Source organism: Tamandua tetradactyla, chromosome 3, assembly GCF_023851605.1.
Source record: "Tamandua tetradactyla isolate mTamTet1 chromosome 3, mTamTet1.pri, whole genome shotgun sequence".
Lineage (NCBI taxonomy): Eukaryota > Metazoa > Chordata > Mammalia > Pilosa > Myrmecophagidae > Tamandua > Tamandua tetradactyla.
The window spans coordinates 169,855,283-169,870,143 of NC_135329.1; the positions used below are offsets into that span (position 1 = coordinate 169,855,283).

Genomic DNA, 14,861 nt, shown 5'->3' on the forward strand with positions numbered 1-14,861 from the left:
TCTTTTTAGGAAGCTTTTGAATGACTGATTCAATTTCTTTACTTGTGATTGGTTTGTTGAGGTCATCTATGTCTTCTTGAGTCAAAGTTGGTTGTTCATGTCTTTCCAGGAACCCGTCCATTTCATATAAATTGTTGTATTAATTAGCGTAAAGTTGTTCATAGTATCCTGTTATTACCTCCTTTATTTATGTGAGGTCAGTGGTTATGTCTTCTCTTCCATTTCTGATCTTATTTATTTGCATCCTCTCTCTTCTTCTTTTTGTCAATCTTGCTAAGGGCCCATCAATCTTACTGATTTTCTCTATTGTTTTCATGTTTTCAATTTTATTTATTTCTGCTCTAATATTTGTTATTTCTTTCCTTTTGCTTGCTTTGGGGTTAGTTTGCTGTTCTTTCTCCAGTTCTTCCAAGTGGACAGTTAATTCCTGAATTTTTGCCTTTTCTTCTTTTCTGATATAGGCCTATTTGGGTCTATTCTCTTTGGGGTGTGCTGCACTTCTTGGATCTGTAATTTTAGGTCTTTCATAAGAGTTGGGAAATTTTCAGTGATAATTTCTTCCATTAGTTTTTCTCCTCCTTTTCCCTTCTGTTCTCCTTCTGGGACACCCACAACATGTATATTTGTGCGCTTCATATTGTCATTCAGTTCCCTGATCCCCTGTTCAAATTTTTCCATTCTTTTCCCTATAGTTTCTGTTTCTTTTTGGAATTCAGATGTTCCATCCTCCAATTCACTAATTCTAGCTTCTGTCTCTTTAAATCTATCATTGTAGGTATCCATTGTTTTTTCTATCTTTTCTACTTTGTCCTTCACTCCCATAAGTTCTGTGATTTGTTTTTTCAGTTTTTCTATTTCTTCTTTTTGTTCAACTGATGTCTTCTTCACGTCCTCCCTCAATTTATCGATTTGGTTTTTATTTATTTTTTTTTTTTAAAGGAAAGACAGAGAGAAGGAAGGAAGGATAGAAGGAAGGAAGGAAGGAAGAAAGGGAAACATCTTTAAACATTTTCTTGTTTTATTGTATTCTGTTTCTCCGTTTTTGTTACATGGGCTGGGGCCGGGAATCGAACCGAGGTCCTCCGGCATAGCAGGCAAGCACTTTGCCCGCTGAGCCACCGCGGCCCGCCCCTCGATTTGGTTTTTGAAGAGGTTTTCCATTTCTGTTCGTATATTCAGCATTAGTTGTCTGAGCTCCTGTATCTCATTTGAACTATTGGTTTGTTCCTTTGACTGGGCCATATTTTCAATTTTCTGAGCGTGATCCGTTATCTTCTGCTGGCATCTGGGCATTTAATCAGAGTTCCCTGGGTGTAAGATCCAACAGGTTGAAAGATTTTTCTGTGAAATCTCTGGGCTCTGTTTTTCTTATCCTGCCCAGTATATGGCGCTCGTGGCACTCATCTGTCTGCGGGTCCCACCAGTAAAAGATGCTGTGGCTCCTTTAACTTTGGAAAACTCTCGCTGTGGGGGGGCTCACCTGCCGAAGTGGCTTGGGGGAGTGCCAATCCAAATCTCCCAGCCGGCCTGGGGATCCATGCACGGGGAGAGTCGCCAGCCTCTGTGGCTTGGGGGAGCGCCCGTCCAAATTTCCCAGCCAGCCCGGGGTGCCAAGCGCAGTGGGGGGGCGCCGGCCCCCGCGGCTTGGGGGAGCATCTGTCCAAATTTCACAGCTGGCCCGGGGCGCCAAGCGTGGTGGGGGTGCGCCAGCCGCTGCGGCTTGGGGGAGTGCCTATCCCCGGTTCCCAGCCGGCCCGGGAAGGAGGGAGGGAGGGACTCCGGCCGCCTGCCGCCCCGGCCCGGGGAAGCCCACGCCCCTCGGCGATCTCACCGGAGCAGGTTCTCCCAACCAGTCAGCCGTTCCAGAATCGGGCATGAACTTTTGAATAGAGAGAGTTGTGACTCCACCCATTCCAGGTGGGTCTTGACTACTTTACTGGAATCCTCTAAAAGACGAAACATTTTAGAAAAGGCTTGAGATTCTGAGAGAGCAGAGAATGATGACAGAATGCCCCAAAGCAGAGAACCCATGCCGCCAGAGACCTTTGGAGATAAGAAGGAATACATCCCTGGAGGGACTTCATGAACCAAGAAGCCTGGAGAGGAAGCTAACAGATGTTGTTGTGTTTACCATGTGCCTTTCTAGTTGCAAGAAAAATCCTGAACTTCATTGGCCTTTCTTGAATAAAGGTAAACTTTTGCTGGTGCTTTAATTTGGACATGTTTATAAACTTGCTTTAATTGGAACATTTTCTCAATTTCCCTCAAAATGTATTAAGTTTCCCTTTTTAAAAGCCATTCAGTTTCTGGCATATTGCATTTCAGCAGCTAGCAAACTAGAACACCCTCCCCCTATGTGGGACATGAAATTGAGGGCGAAAACCTCCTTGACAACATGGTGCATGTCTCCCCGAGATGAGTCTGGCCTTGGCACTATTGGATCCATAATGCCATCCTGACCAAAAGGGAGAAAAGAAGTGCAATACAATGAAGGATCGTGGGAAAGAGAGTCAAGAGACTATTCTGGAGGCTGGTCTTCCAGCTTCAGTCAGATAGCGCTAATTGCCATGGTTTGCTAACCCTCAACCAACATCACTCCTATTAATCTTAAGAACACCTTGGGCCTGAACAGTGACTCTATAAAAGTTTCACGCACTAAATTTGCTCTCTGGGACCTATAATTTCCAGAGGGTTCCTAGACTAGATAAATCCTGAAAACCAGAGGGACCAGCCTCTCCAAGATTATCAACCAAGTACATTCCTTTATCCTTTAATGTTGACACCCCTCTTAACATGAAAAAGTCATAATGGGCATTGTCTAAAGATTCTGATAAATTTGGAGAAGCATCAAAGGAGAAAAAAGGAGTTAAAACAGAGAAAGTAAGACTTAAGAGATGAGTATGACTTCTGAATCACTATATGATATTTCTTCTAGTCTCCGGTGTTTTATAATGGCTAGAATGAAAAATCTGAATAGTGTAATGATAACACATAACAAACTCTGAAATCTGTGTAACTACTTGTTGAAGTCTACTTTGAAAATTATTTCTTTTCTTTGTATATATATATTTCACAATAAAAATGTTAAAAATGGAATACTAAAAATAGCATATAATATAAATAATCCTAAAGAATAAGAAATGAGAAATAAAACAGAGCAACAAAAATCAACATTTATATTCTGCCCACTATAGCAAAACACATATTTTCAAGTGCACATAAAACATTCACAAAGATATAATGTATTTATTCTATGTCATGAAACAAATCTTAAAGTTAAAACAATTGAAATTTAAAAAGTATGTTCTCTGAACATAATGGACTTAAGTGAGAAATTTAAAAAGCAGCAATAGTAAGATACCTTGAAACCCCCAAATATTTGAAAATTAAGACATTTTTTAAAAGAATCTATGAATCAAGGAAGAAGGTCCAAGAGGAATGATAAAATACTTCAAATGGAATAAAAACATAAACACTAAATCAAAATTTGCCATATGCACTTAAAACTGTGCTTAATGAAAATGTTATAGCATCAAACACATATATTAGAAAAGAAAAACTCTGAAATCAATAACCTGAAAAGTCTATCTTAGAAACCACAGAAGAGCAATTAAACCAGGAGAAGACAAGAAATAAACATTAGAGCAAAAATCAATGAAATTTAAACAAATAGAGAAAATCAATGAAACAAAAGTTGGTTCTTTGATAGGATCAATACGATTGATAAAACTAGCTAGACTGACCAAAGAAAATACAAAAACAACACAAATTACCAAAAGAAAGAATTATATGGCTGACTCCAGACATTAAAGGGATAAGGAAATACTACTAACAATTCTACACCCATAAATTATACAACTTAGATGAAATTCACCAATTTCTTGAAAGACAGAAACTATAGAAGTCATTTAAGAAGAAACAGATGACTTGAATAGTACTATACCAATTTAAATCACTGAACTCATAGAAGAAATGTCTCAACAAAGAAAATCCAGGCACAGAGAGTTTCTTGGTCATTTCTATCAACCATATAAAGAAGATGGTAATTTCAATTCTATATAGTCTCTTCCAGAAAACAGAAGAGGAAAGAACCCTTCTCAATTCATTTTATGAGGCCAGCATTACCTTGATACCAAAATTAAGACAGACATTACAAGGAAACAGATCAATATCCATTATGAACATAAATGTAATAATCTTAAAAAAAATACTAGCAAATTGAATCCAGAAACATATAAATAGGATAATAGATCATGACCGGAAGGGTATTATCCTGGGAATGCAAGCCTGGTTTAATATTAGAAAATCTATTGGTAAAATTCACTACATTAATAGACTAAAGAAAAAAAACGTGATCATCTCAATAGAGACAGGAAAAGCGTTTGACAAAATTTAACATTCATTAATGATAAAATCTCTCAGCAAATTAGGAATAGAACAATTTCCTTTAAATGACAAAAAAATCTATAGTAACCTATAGCTAGCTATAGATCTTGGTAAAAAGACTGATAGCTTTCCCATAAGATTGGGGGAAAAAGGCAAGGATGTTCAATTTCATCACCTCTATTAAACGTTATAGGAGATCCTTGCCAATGCAGTGAGCCATGAAAGAGAAATAAAAGGTATGCCATTTTAGAAAGTAAGAAATTGAACCATTTCTGTTTTTAGACAACATGATTGTCTACAAACTATTCCAATGAATCTAAAAAAAAAAAGGTTTAGAACTCATAAATGAGTTTTGCAACATCACAGGATACAAAGCAAATATTAAAAAGTCAAATGCTTTCCTATATACTATCAATGAATGACTGAAAATCAAAATATTAAAAAGAACTATTTAAAATAGCACACAAAATAACAAAAATGGGTATAAAGCTTAAAAAAACACTGATGAAAGAAATCAAACACCCTGAAAAAATAGAGAGATATACTGTGTTTGTGGATTGAAAGACTTAATTCTTCCCAAATCACACTATAAATTCAACATAGTCCTGATCAAAATTCCAGCAGGATAGTTTATAGATATCTGCTAGCTAGTTTTAAAATTTACATTAGAAGGTAAAAACTAGACAAAACAATTTTAAAAAAATTGGGAGACTTATGCACTTGATTTCAAGACCTTATAAGGCAATGTGGTATTAAATGAAAGAGAGACAAATAGATCAATGGGACACAACCGAGACTCCAGAGACTCCTTCAAATGATTTTCAACAAAGACAGAAGGAAAAAGGATAGTGTTTTCAACAAATCATTCAACAACTGTATATCCACATGCCATATGCCATATATGTATTTATACACACTGTGGTAGTTAGATTCAGTTGTCAACTTGGCCAGGTGAAGGTGCCTAGATCTGCTGTGGACATGAGCCACTGGCGTGTGAATCTCATCTGTTGCTGATTACATCTGCAGTTGGCTAGGAGGCGTGCCTGCTGCAATGAATGATGTTTGATTTAATTGGCTGGTCCTCAAATGAGAGAGCTCAAGGTAGCACAGCCCAAGCAGCTCAGCATACCTCATCTCAGCACTCACTAGCTCCACCCAGGCCTTCAGAGATGCAGAAAAGAATCACCCTGGGGAAAGTTGTTGTAACCCAGAGGCCTGGAGAGAAGGCCAGTAGAGAAGGCCAGTAGAGAAGGCCTGTGCCTTCCCATGTAAGAAAGAACCTCAGTTCAAAGTTAGCTGCTTTTCCTCTGTAGAACTAATGAAATAAATCCCCTTTTATTAAAAGCCAATCCATCTCTGGTGTGTTGCATTTCGGCAACTAGCAAACTAGAACACACACATAGACATTATTCTATGCTAGCTAAAAATTGCATCAATTTTATTTTCCCCAAACATCTTCCAAGTAACATCTTTTGGATTCAAAGACAGGACAATGTTGTGACAATGTTCAGTTTATAAAATTTGTTTTAAAAGATTAGGGCATTCCATAAAATAACATCAGATGAATAAATTTTCAAAAAAGATATTTTTCAGGATAGGTATCAAAGAATACACTTGGTTTTTAAAAATACATATACCCACAATTATTACAAGAGATGCAACACAGACACTGATTTAAAGAGCTTCACTTTTGGGATGAATATAAATCCTGGATTCAACATAAACAGTACATTTATTTGCTTATTTCCTCCACACCATTACTTTGCATTATTATTTTGAAGAAAATATTTTTCTCTACAAAATTTTTCCTCTTTCTTGCTTTCTCCATCAAACATTCTTGAATTCACAAATACTTTTCTACCAGTGGTTCCCAAATGAAAACCATTTTTTTTAGCCTTCAGGACTCCAAGTTTTGACAGTGTTGTTCTTTTGTTATTAGCTAGAGAGAATTGACACTTGGTGCTTTTTCAGGTTTCTGAAAAAGACAGATTTCTAACAGTGATAATGCATGTTCAAATCAGTCTGAATTTGAATAACGGCAGTGGCGCATCTTAAAGAGTTTTGCTATTTTTCTCTTTACACACACAAAAATGCATAAGAGCAGAAAAAAAAGGTGAGTTATTACCTCAGTTATTATTGCTAGGGACATAAACACAATGCATCTTATATCTATAGAATAATATATGAAATACATGAAAATTTGAAGACTTCAAAAAATTATATTAGATAAAGCTTTGATCTATTTGACAGGTGGTTAAACAGTCCTAATACGTTATCCTTGATATGTTCAGATATGATTCAATTACATTTAACATTAGCACCAGTCTTTGAAATTCTGATTAGCTTTCACATGTCCATTATAAATCTTACTCAAATTTCACAGATTCTTCCAGTTTCCCTAAATAATTGACTCCAAACTCAATTCAGATAATCTGTGAAAAAATACTTAGCACTGGATCAGGTCCCTAATAAGTATTTAATATTAGGTATTATTATTATCAGGCATTTTGGGGAATGGAAGAAGGCATTATATTTCAAAATTATGCACCTACTTACTGAAACCTCTAGGATAAGACTAGCAAAATACACTAGCAAAATAAACTAGTAAAAATTTAATATTTCCTTCTTAGTAAAGTTGCTGCCATAATTTTGCTAATATTTCAACATTTCTATAAACAAATAGCAAAAATGTAGCAGTTATGGCTCTTTAAAACTATTTTCTACCCTATTCCTCCTGAAACTGAGTATATTGTCTTGAATAATAACCAAGGAAAGATGTGGAATCTTAGAAGCAGGAATATTCATCAACAGCTCTATTTTCATTGAAACATGACTGGACGAAAGAAAGAGTTCATTTCTCTTCAGTCACTAGATATAAAGATGCATACTGGTCTCTGACAGATATAATGGTTATAGATGACCTGCTACGTGGAACAAAGGTGAAAAGACTGTAAATCAAAGCAACAAAAGCATAATTACTACTCTTTGGGATATGAACTATTTTCACAAGTGCTTGGGAAGAGCCAAAGCTCTTCTACAAGGAAAACAACAGCAATGAAAATTAACAACAAAAACTGGTCTATTGTTGCAGACTGAAGTTGATTGGTACAACAGGGCTAAAGTAAAAAAGTTAGACTTCTATACTTTCATAAGTCTCCATATACCTCTATGTCTAATGCACATTCTCAGGTTAAGCATTGATACAAACTGGCCACAGTCCACATACTTAAGTAATTCAGCAACAAACTAGCTGCCATCCTTTAATTGTTAAATAGGCGTGCTGCCACCCTGGACTTGTTAAATGGGTGCACCTAAGTATCTGATATTCTGGAGGCAAGTTAATACACATATTTATCATTTATCTAGATTCTCTTATTTCTCTTTCTAGATTAATTTAGACTACAAAAAAGCAGAGTACCCAGTACTTAATTTCTGTCCTCCAAAGAAAAACTTCGTAATTTTTCCTTTAAATCAGCAAAATAGTGGTGGACAGGTGGTTCGGTGGTAGAATGCTCGCCTTTCATGCGGGAGACCTGAGTTCGATTCCTAGACCATGCACCTACCACCCCTCCCCAATTCCCCCCAAAAGTAAATCTACAAAATAATAAAATTTAGTTTCTGAATAAGTTTGTCTCCCTAAGTGCAATTTACTTGGTTAAAAAGTGGGAACTATATAATACAGCTTTCTCTTTTGCCCTAGTTACCAGAAAGCTTTGTGCTTAATTCAGGATCCAGCTGGAATAATCAGCTTGTCTCAGGTGTTTAGTAGTAACTTCTTCTGAGTCCCTTAGGTGGTATCTTTGAACTTTCTCCTCTTTTATATTATATTCAAATCACACCTGCTTCAAATCTTTGTAGAACAATGAGGTAAATAAATGCTAAAGCAATCCATACATCAGGATAATTTACTGAACAATAAATACTTCCACCAATGTTTTAATTGGTAGAATAATTTTCTTACCTATTACATACAAATATAGTTAATAGTCTTCATACTGAGTAGTCAGTTCTATTTTAAAAGGTCACACATGTCGACTATAACAATCACTTTTTAAGTAGGATCTAACAACTAAGAAAAATAGCTCATATAACACACCACTGACTTATTTCTTACTGATGGTCTAAGCATGCTACTCCTAACATGCTAAAAATCCTTGGCGAACAGGCTCAGTGTTTCAAAAAAGTCCTATGGCAATATGAGCTTAGACAGCTGATGACTGTTCTCACCTAGTTCCCACCTGAAGTCCTTGGCTTCTGGAAGGTGAGACCTGGAGGAGTAGGCGAGTTAGGATGTCTCCTTAATTCTCCCACCTGTGTATCCATGGGATTTATCTACTCGTAGGAGATTCCAGGAACAGTGGCTATAGTCTTGAGCGCCCCAGTCAGCCCAGGATCTAGAAATGTAGCTACTGAAGCTGGTTCCCCAACAGGATTAAGACAGAATTTGGGGATGCCCCATCCCATCACCACTAACAACCCACTGCTACACATTACATTAACCTGAAATAACAAAACTCTTGTATTTTATGTGAATGAAATTTTTGGACTTCATTTACATCTTTATTTTTTTTTAATGAAAAAATCAAGGGTTTTGCTCTATTTGGTAAACATTGATTGAAAATGAAGTAAAAGTGATCTGGGTTTTGTTTATGATCATCTCTGATATTCAACTATTCCAGTATTAATAACAGAAGGAAGAGAAAATTCATATTTAATATAGCTAATTATTTAAGTAAAATTGTTTGGAATATTATAAAATTTCAATAGCTATAACTGTTAAAAAATTCAAAGTTAAAAAATGTACTGAACATTTGTGAGAAAAATAATTTTCTTACATGATGATGATCCCATTATCAATGGAAAATGAGTCAGAAGGTAACCCAGCAATATTCCAAGTTCTAATTGTCACAGCTTCTCCCAGGGTACCCATAAGAGAATAATCATCTGAACAGGGGATATCTCTTCCTTTGCACAAGTTTGTCCATTCCTTGGTTTGGTTCTTTAAAACACACAGAGAAAGATAAAGAAATGAGGTTGATGGTTACAAAATGAGTACTCGGCATACTCATCTATTACATTTTATTCTTTGAATCAACAGACCATTGTTGAAATTCTACCTCAAAAGTGATTTGAGTTTATCAGATTTTTCAAACAAATTTATAATTTAGAATGTTAGATTATGTGTTTAAAATTTTATCTTGACATCAAATATAGATAACTTAACAGTGAAATCAGAACTTAATAGTGAAGTCAAACTTATAAGAAGTCAGAATTTTTGATCTGGAAAAAAATACTTATTACTCTAAAGCTTTCTCTTACAAAGTAATTGCGGAAGACCATGCTTTTCAATGTATTTTCTTTAAATTACAAATACCCAAGAAAACATTAACTTTTATGCTATAACATTGTGTTATTAATCTATTTTTGAACTTGTAGGGGACACAGAAGACAACCATATCTGACTGTCACCCACCTGTGGAGACCAGGCAGGGATAATGAAGTACTAAGAAGTATCAGGGTTCATACTGGGGTTTGTGATACCCCACCTGTGGCACACAGTCTTCTAAGATGCTCAGGAACCAGGAGGATACTTCAAGTCAAGGTTCAAACCCCAGGAAGTTAAAAGTAAAGGTCCAAGTTGACGTTACAGATGAAAGGGTTCAGAAATAGCGGGAGACATGACTGCAGAGAATGTAGGCCAGGAACAAGCAAGGAGAAAATGGCAACAGCAATGGCTATACGTGGTGTTGCTAGTAGTCAGTGGGTTGAGGAGGATGCTGTGTAATCACAGGTGGCACTGGACGAGGGCATGGTGAGATTGCAACCCCCTCAGGCTCCCCTGAGCACAGTGGGACCAGTATTCCCCTAGGTTTGCACATGAAAGGCCTTCACAGTTTTAGGAAAGTTGATGACTTTCTTGACCTTGATAAGCCACCTATTTTGTAGAAGGCCCACAGTTTGGAACTGTCTGATGTTCCCTCATGACTCAATTCATACCACAGAAATAATGCTCTGTTCTTTCCATTGCACCATACCAAGTGGGCTATGGGTTCAAATTGTCCCATTATGGAGGAAAATTTTTGTCACTTGACAAAATTAAGGTGGTGCCTGCCAGGCTTCTCCACCAAGTCACTCTTTTTCCCTTTCTCTTGTCAATTAATAAGCATTTTATGGGAAGATTATCTGAGACTATGTAAATACCTGTTTTTTTTTGTTTTTTTTGTTTGTCAAGCACTTATTTTGTTCAATCTATCAATCATATCAGAATAGACTCATCTGTTCATATTTTTAAAAAGGCTTATGTTACTGCCATTATTTATTCTGATGCTAACATTGTTCCGGATTTGGCCAGTGGGAGTCCCTTTATGTTGGACTCTGTCCTTCTGGCATAATCTCAACATTCTTTGGAAATTTTTTGGCTCAAAAAAATTATTTGAGACTTATCTTAAAATAAGCTATTTCTCCAAAGATCCTTGGTCCCTTTAAGTAGATAATGGCATTTAAAAACCAAGATCTAAGGTTGTGTGGGTGCTCATTGTCATGCAGGTATCACTGCTTCCAGGCCCTCTAGTAGGCAGAGCTAGGGAATAAACAGACACTCACACCACACACACACACTCCACACAGTTTCTGTCTCTCTAACACACACACACATTAATAACACACACACACATTAATAACACACACACACATTAATAACACACACACACATCTGATTCTAATCCAACACCACAGGATTCATTCTAGACCTTTTGTTTGTTTGTTTGTTTGTTTCGGGGTGCATGGTCCAGAAATCAAACCCAGATCTCCCCCATGGAAGGTATACATTCTACCAATGAACCACCCATGCACCCATTCTAATTTTAACCCTTTGCATACTGTAGCCACCTTTTCTGACAGTGAGAAATTTGGATCCTGTCTGCATTAATATTTTTCCTTCTTTGATTAATCCTCATACATATATATGATTACATATAATTATTATATATATAATATACATATAAGTTAATAATTTGTGGGAGATTGAGCATATATATATATATATACATATATATATATATACTTACCACTAAGACCCCTTCCCCCGTGGGCTGCCCACCTCACTGCACTAAGCACTCTACTCACACCCTCCCCGCTACCTTGAGGGTGCCCCTATTGTCCTCCCATGTGGAAGTGTTTCTCAGCCTCCTTGGGCTCTGACACACTATGCTGGGCTAACCCAGACAACTTCATTCAGAAGTCTGCCCACCATAACCCCCACCCCACATGGATGTGTTCCTCAACCTACTTAGGTTCCAGCATCCCTTCTTGAGTTGAGTAGCCTGTGCTCTAGGAACAGCCAACACCTGCCCTGGTCACTGCTACTGACATCTCTCTGTGGGGTTGCCTGCCTCACCCTTTGGGCTGAGCTCTGATAAATCTATGCCAGGCACTCCTCCCAGGGGATGGCCTCCTGTCTCTGCTTGGGCTCCAACAAACGACACACCAGGTCACTACCATGCAGATGCACCCTCACTTGAAGGGGTGCTAATACCCCACGTTGGCCACTACCCACCTCATGAATATCTCTCCCACCCCTTTTGGGTTCCAATAACCCCACTTTGGCAATTGCGACGTCCCCTCCAGGCAGTCTGGACACCTACCTGAATCACAGGATTAATTTGAAGGGAAGTGAAGAGAAAGGAAGAAAATGGAAAAGGAAAAGAAAAAGCAGTGGGTATTGTTTTAAGATACTGAGTTTCAGGACTGTTACGCGTCAAAAGCTAACTGGTAGTTAATGAAAGCAATACAGCATAGCAGGAAAGGCAGAATAACATGCTTATTTCAAAATATCTGTCTTAGAATAAGACGGATTCCTAAATTTGTCACTTATTAGCTATGTGAGCTGATTATTTAACCTTTCAAAATTCCCATTTTTATCCTTAGCGAAATGAGAATAATATATCTACATTACAGGGTTATTGTGATAATTAAATGAAACAATGACTGTTAGCACCAGTAAGTACTGTCTGAGTTTTCTGCAGCTGCCATAATAAACTTAGCAACTCAAATTTATTATCCCATGTTTTGTAGGTCAAAATTTCAACCTTGGTCTCATGAAGTTGAAATCAAGATGTTGGCAGGACTACATTCTTCTCTGAGAAGAATCTGTCTCCTTGATCACTCCTTGGTTCATGGTCTCCCCCTCCTTCTATCTTCAAAGCCAGCAATAGCATGCTGAATCCCTCTCACACTTCAAATCCTTCCTATCTCTTTTTCTGTCATATTTTTGTGACTTTCCCTCTGACTCTACCGCTGCCTGTTTCTCTTTTAAGGATCCATATGATTGGGCCCAACCAGATAATCAAAGAAAATCTTCCCATTTTAAGCTCTCCCTATTTTCAGTTGATCAATAATCTTAATTCTATTGGCAAAGTTCATTTGCCAGGTAACATCACATTCACTGGCATAACACCAGGGGCCAAAGATGGAGCCAAAATCCTGGCTACGACAAGTTCCTAAGAAATATCACCTGGGTGTGTTATTTTACTTTGTGCTTTGGTTGTTGATACAGGGACAGGTGGTATGGTTACGGAGGGAGGAGGGACAGATGGCATTTCCAGTTTGGATTCTGTCTCCTAGTACACTGTTCCTACAAGTATTTGTTCTAACTGCTGGCAGGCTCAAGCCTAGTTCTTCAGGTTTTTTCAGAACTAGCTTGATGCTGGAGGAAGCATGATAACCAGTGATGGGGGGAAGAAGTAGAGAACAAGGAAGCATTCATGACTGTGGAACGGTGTGTTTAGAGTTGACAGATACAGTATCTGATATAGATGTATCAGATATTACAGACGAACTCTGTGAATATAGATACCACAGATGAACTCTGGATTAATGATTTAAGTGGTCTAAGTAAATGTGTGTATAGATGCAGCAATAGAGAATAGCCAAAATTAATACGGGAAACTCTGAACAAGCACTCCAAAGTACAAACCACGGGTTTTGCCTGGAGACAAGGTGGTAGGATAGATGGTGGAAGTAGAAAATTAACTATTAAAGGTGTCACCTTATTTAAAATATTCACCACCATCAAAATAAATTTTAACTTTGATTATTCATAGGAAATATATCATAAACTTCAAACTAATCCAAGCCAGGGCATGTATGCATTAACAGCACTGTGGGAATTTTGTTTCTGTTTCTGGGACTGGCATGGGCATTACAGCTGAAGTAGCATGCACCCAGCTGTCCTGGTAGAACTGGAGTTTATTATGTTTTGTAAAACATACAAAGGGATTGACGAGTCACTGACAAGCTGGAAGAGTGGCTACACTATTTACCGAGGACTCAGTATTCAGAGACTTGGGACCCTTTGATAATTAAGTTGTTCTAAGGTTTCTTAGACTGGGTTTCCCAGAGGTAGACTCTAATGATCTGTGTGATTTATTAGGGAAGGGATGCCAGGAATAGCTAGTGAAGAAGTGGAGGAAGTATGTCAGGGAAGGGGAGGAAGCATAAAGAATGAAAGATTAGATGTCTACAACAGTTGGCTTCAGGGAGATCCCTCAGGGAACCTTGGAATGCAAGTTATTCATTGTAACTGTCCCAACTAGAGGGAAAGGAGAGATTTCCATGCTTCTTGCCTCTGTCAGAAGGCTGTCCTAGTGGGGAGAAAATTCCTAGGCACTTCCAGCTCGGCAAGAATTGGGCAAAGAGGTCTTTAAAAGCCCAAGAGAAGTTTGCCAAAAAAGAGCCACAGGGGCTAATTATTGCACATAATAGCTCACTGGAGCCAGAGGGGGATCTGGGAGGGGCACTGGCATTGTGCACCGCAACTCTTAGCTTAGAATTGTATGAGAAATCTTTGATTAGAATAAAACTACAAGCTGCTCTAAGCTAGATAAATGAGAAAAAAATAAGGAATAGGACTCACAGGAATGAATTCACAGTAAGAACAAATTCACAGGAAGGAATAGTGACACCAGAGCACCTTAAGAAAAGTGAAGATGTAGGTTGATACAGTGAGACAAGGAAGGGATAAAACTCCCTTTAAGCCTTCAGAGAGGAGATAACATGAGACGAAATGGCTATTTAAGTCAGGGGTAAGGACAGTGGCTAAAAGTTTGCAGAATGAAGTATGAGCTTTGGTTGTATCTCGGGTCTAGCTCAAGTATGGGTGGGCTTCTGTCAGCCAATTCCAAAACCTCAGTGTTGGACCTCAAGACTCCCTTGAAGCATCTGTGTGGTGGTCTGACTGGCAGCCCCAGTCTGTAGAAGCAGGATGATGGTGGAGTCAGCCTGATCAGCCCATTGGATTAGTCTGTCAGAGAGGGTTGAGGTGGCAGGAAGGATGCTGGGTAGAGCTAGGCAAGGCTGCATTTTCAACACGGCACTGGAATGCTATACAGAAGCCAGGGTAGATTCTTAAGCATCTTTTCAATCTATAGAGACTAGTATGGGTAGGTGCAGATACTCTCCAACATTCAAGTTGGTGT

At 38.1% G+C, this 14,861-nt stretch overlaps 1 protein-coding gene across 1 annotated transcript in view; it reads right to left on the reverse strand.

The window, feature by feature from the left end:
- DNAH7 (dynein axonemal heavy chain 7) overlaps positions 1 to 14,861 on the reverse strand; it is a 339,933-nt gene that overhangs the window by 125,985 nt on the left and 199,087 nt on the right. Inside the window, exon 47 of the mRNA XM_077154513.1 lies at positions 9,222 to 9,385. Coding sequence (XP_077010628.1) covers positions 9,222 to 9,385 — 164 coding nt within the window. The remainder of the gene's footprint in view (positions 1 to 9,221; positions 9,386 to 14,861) is intronic.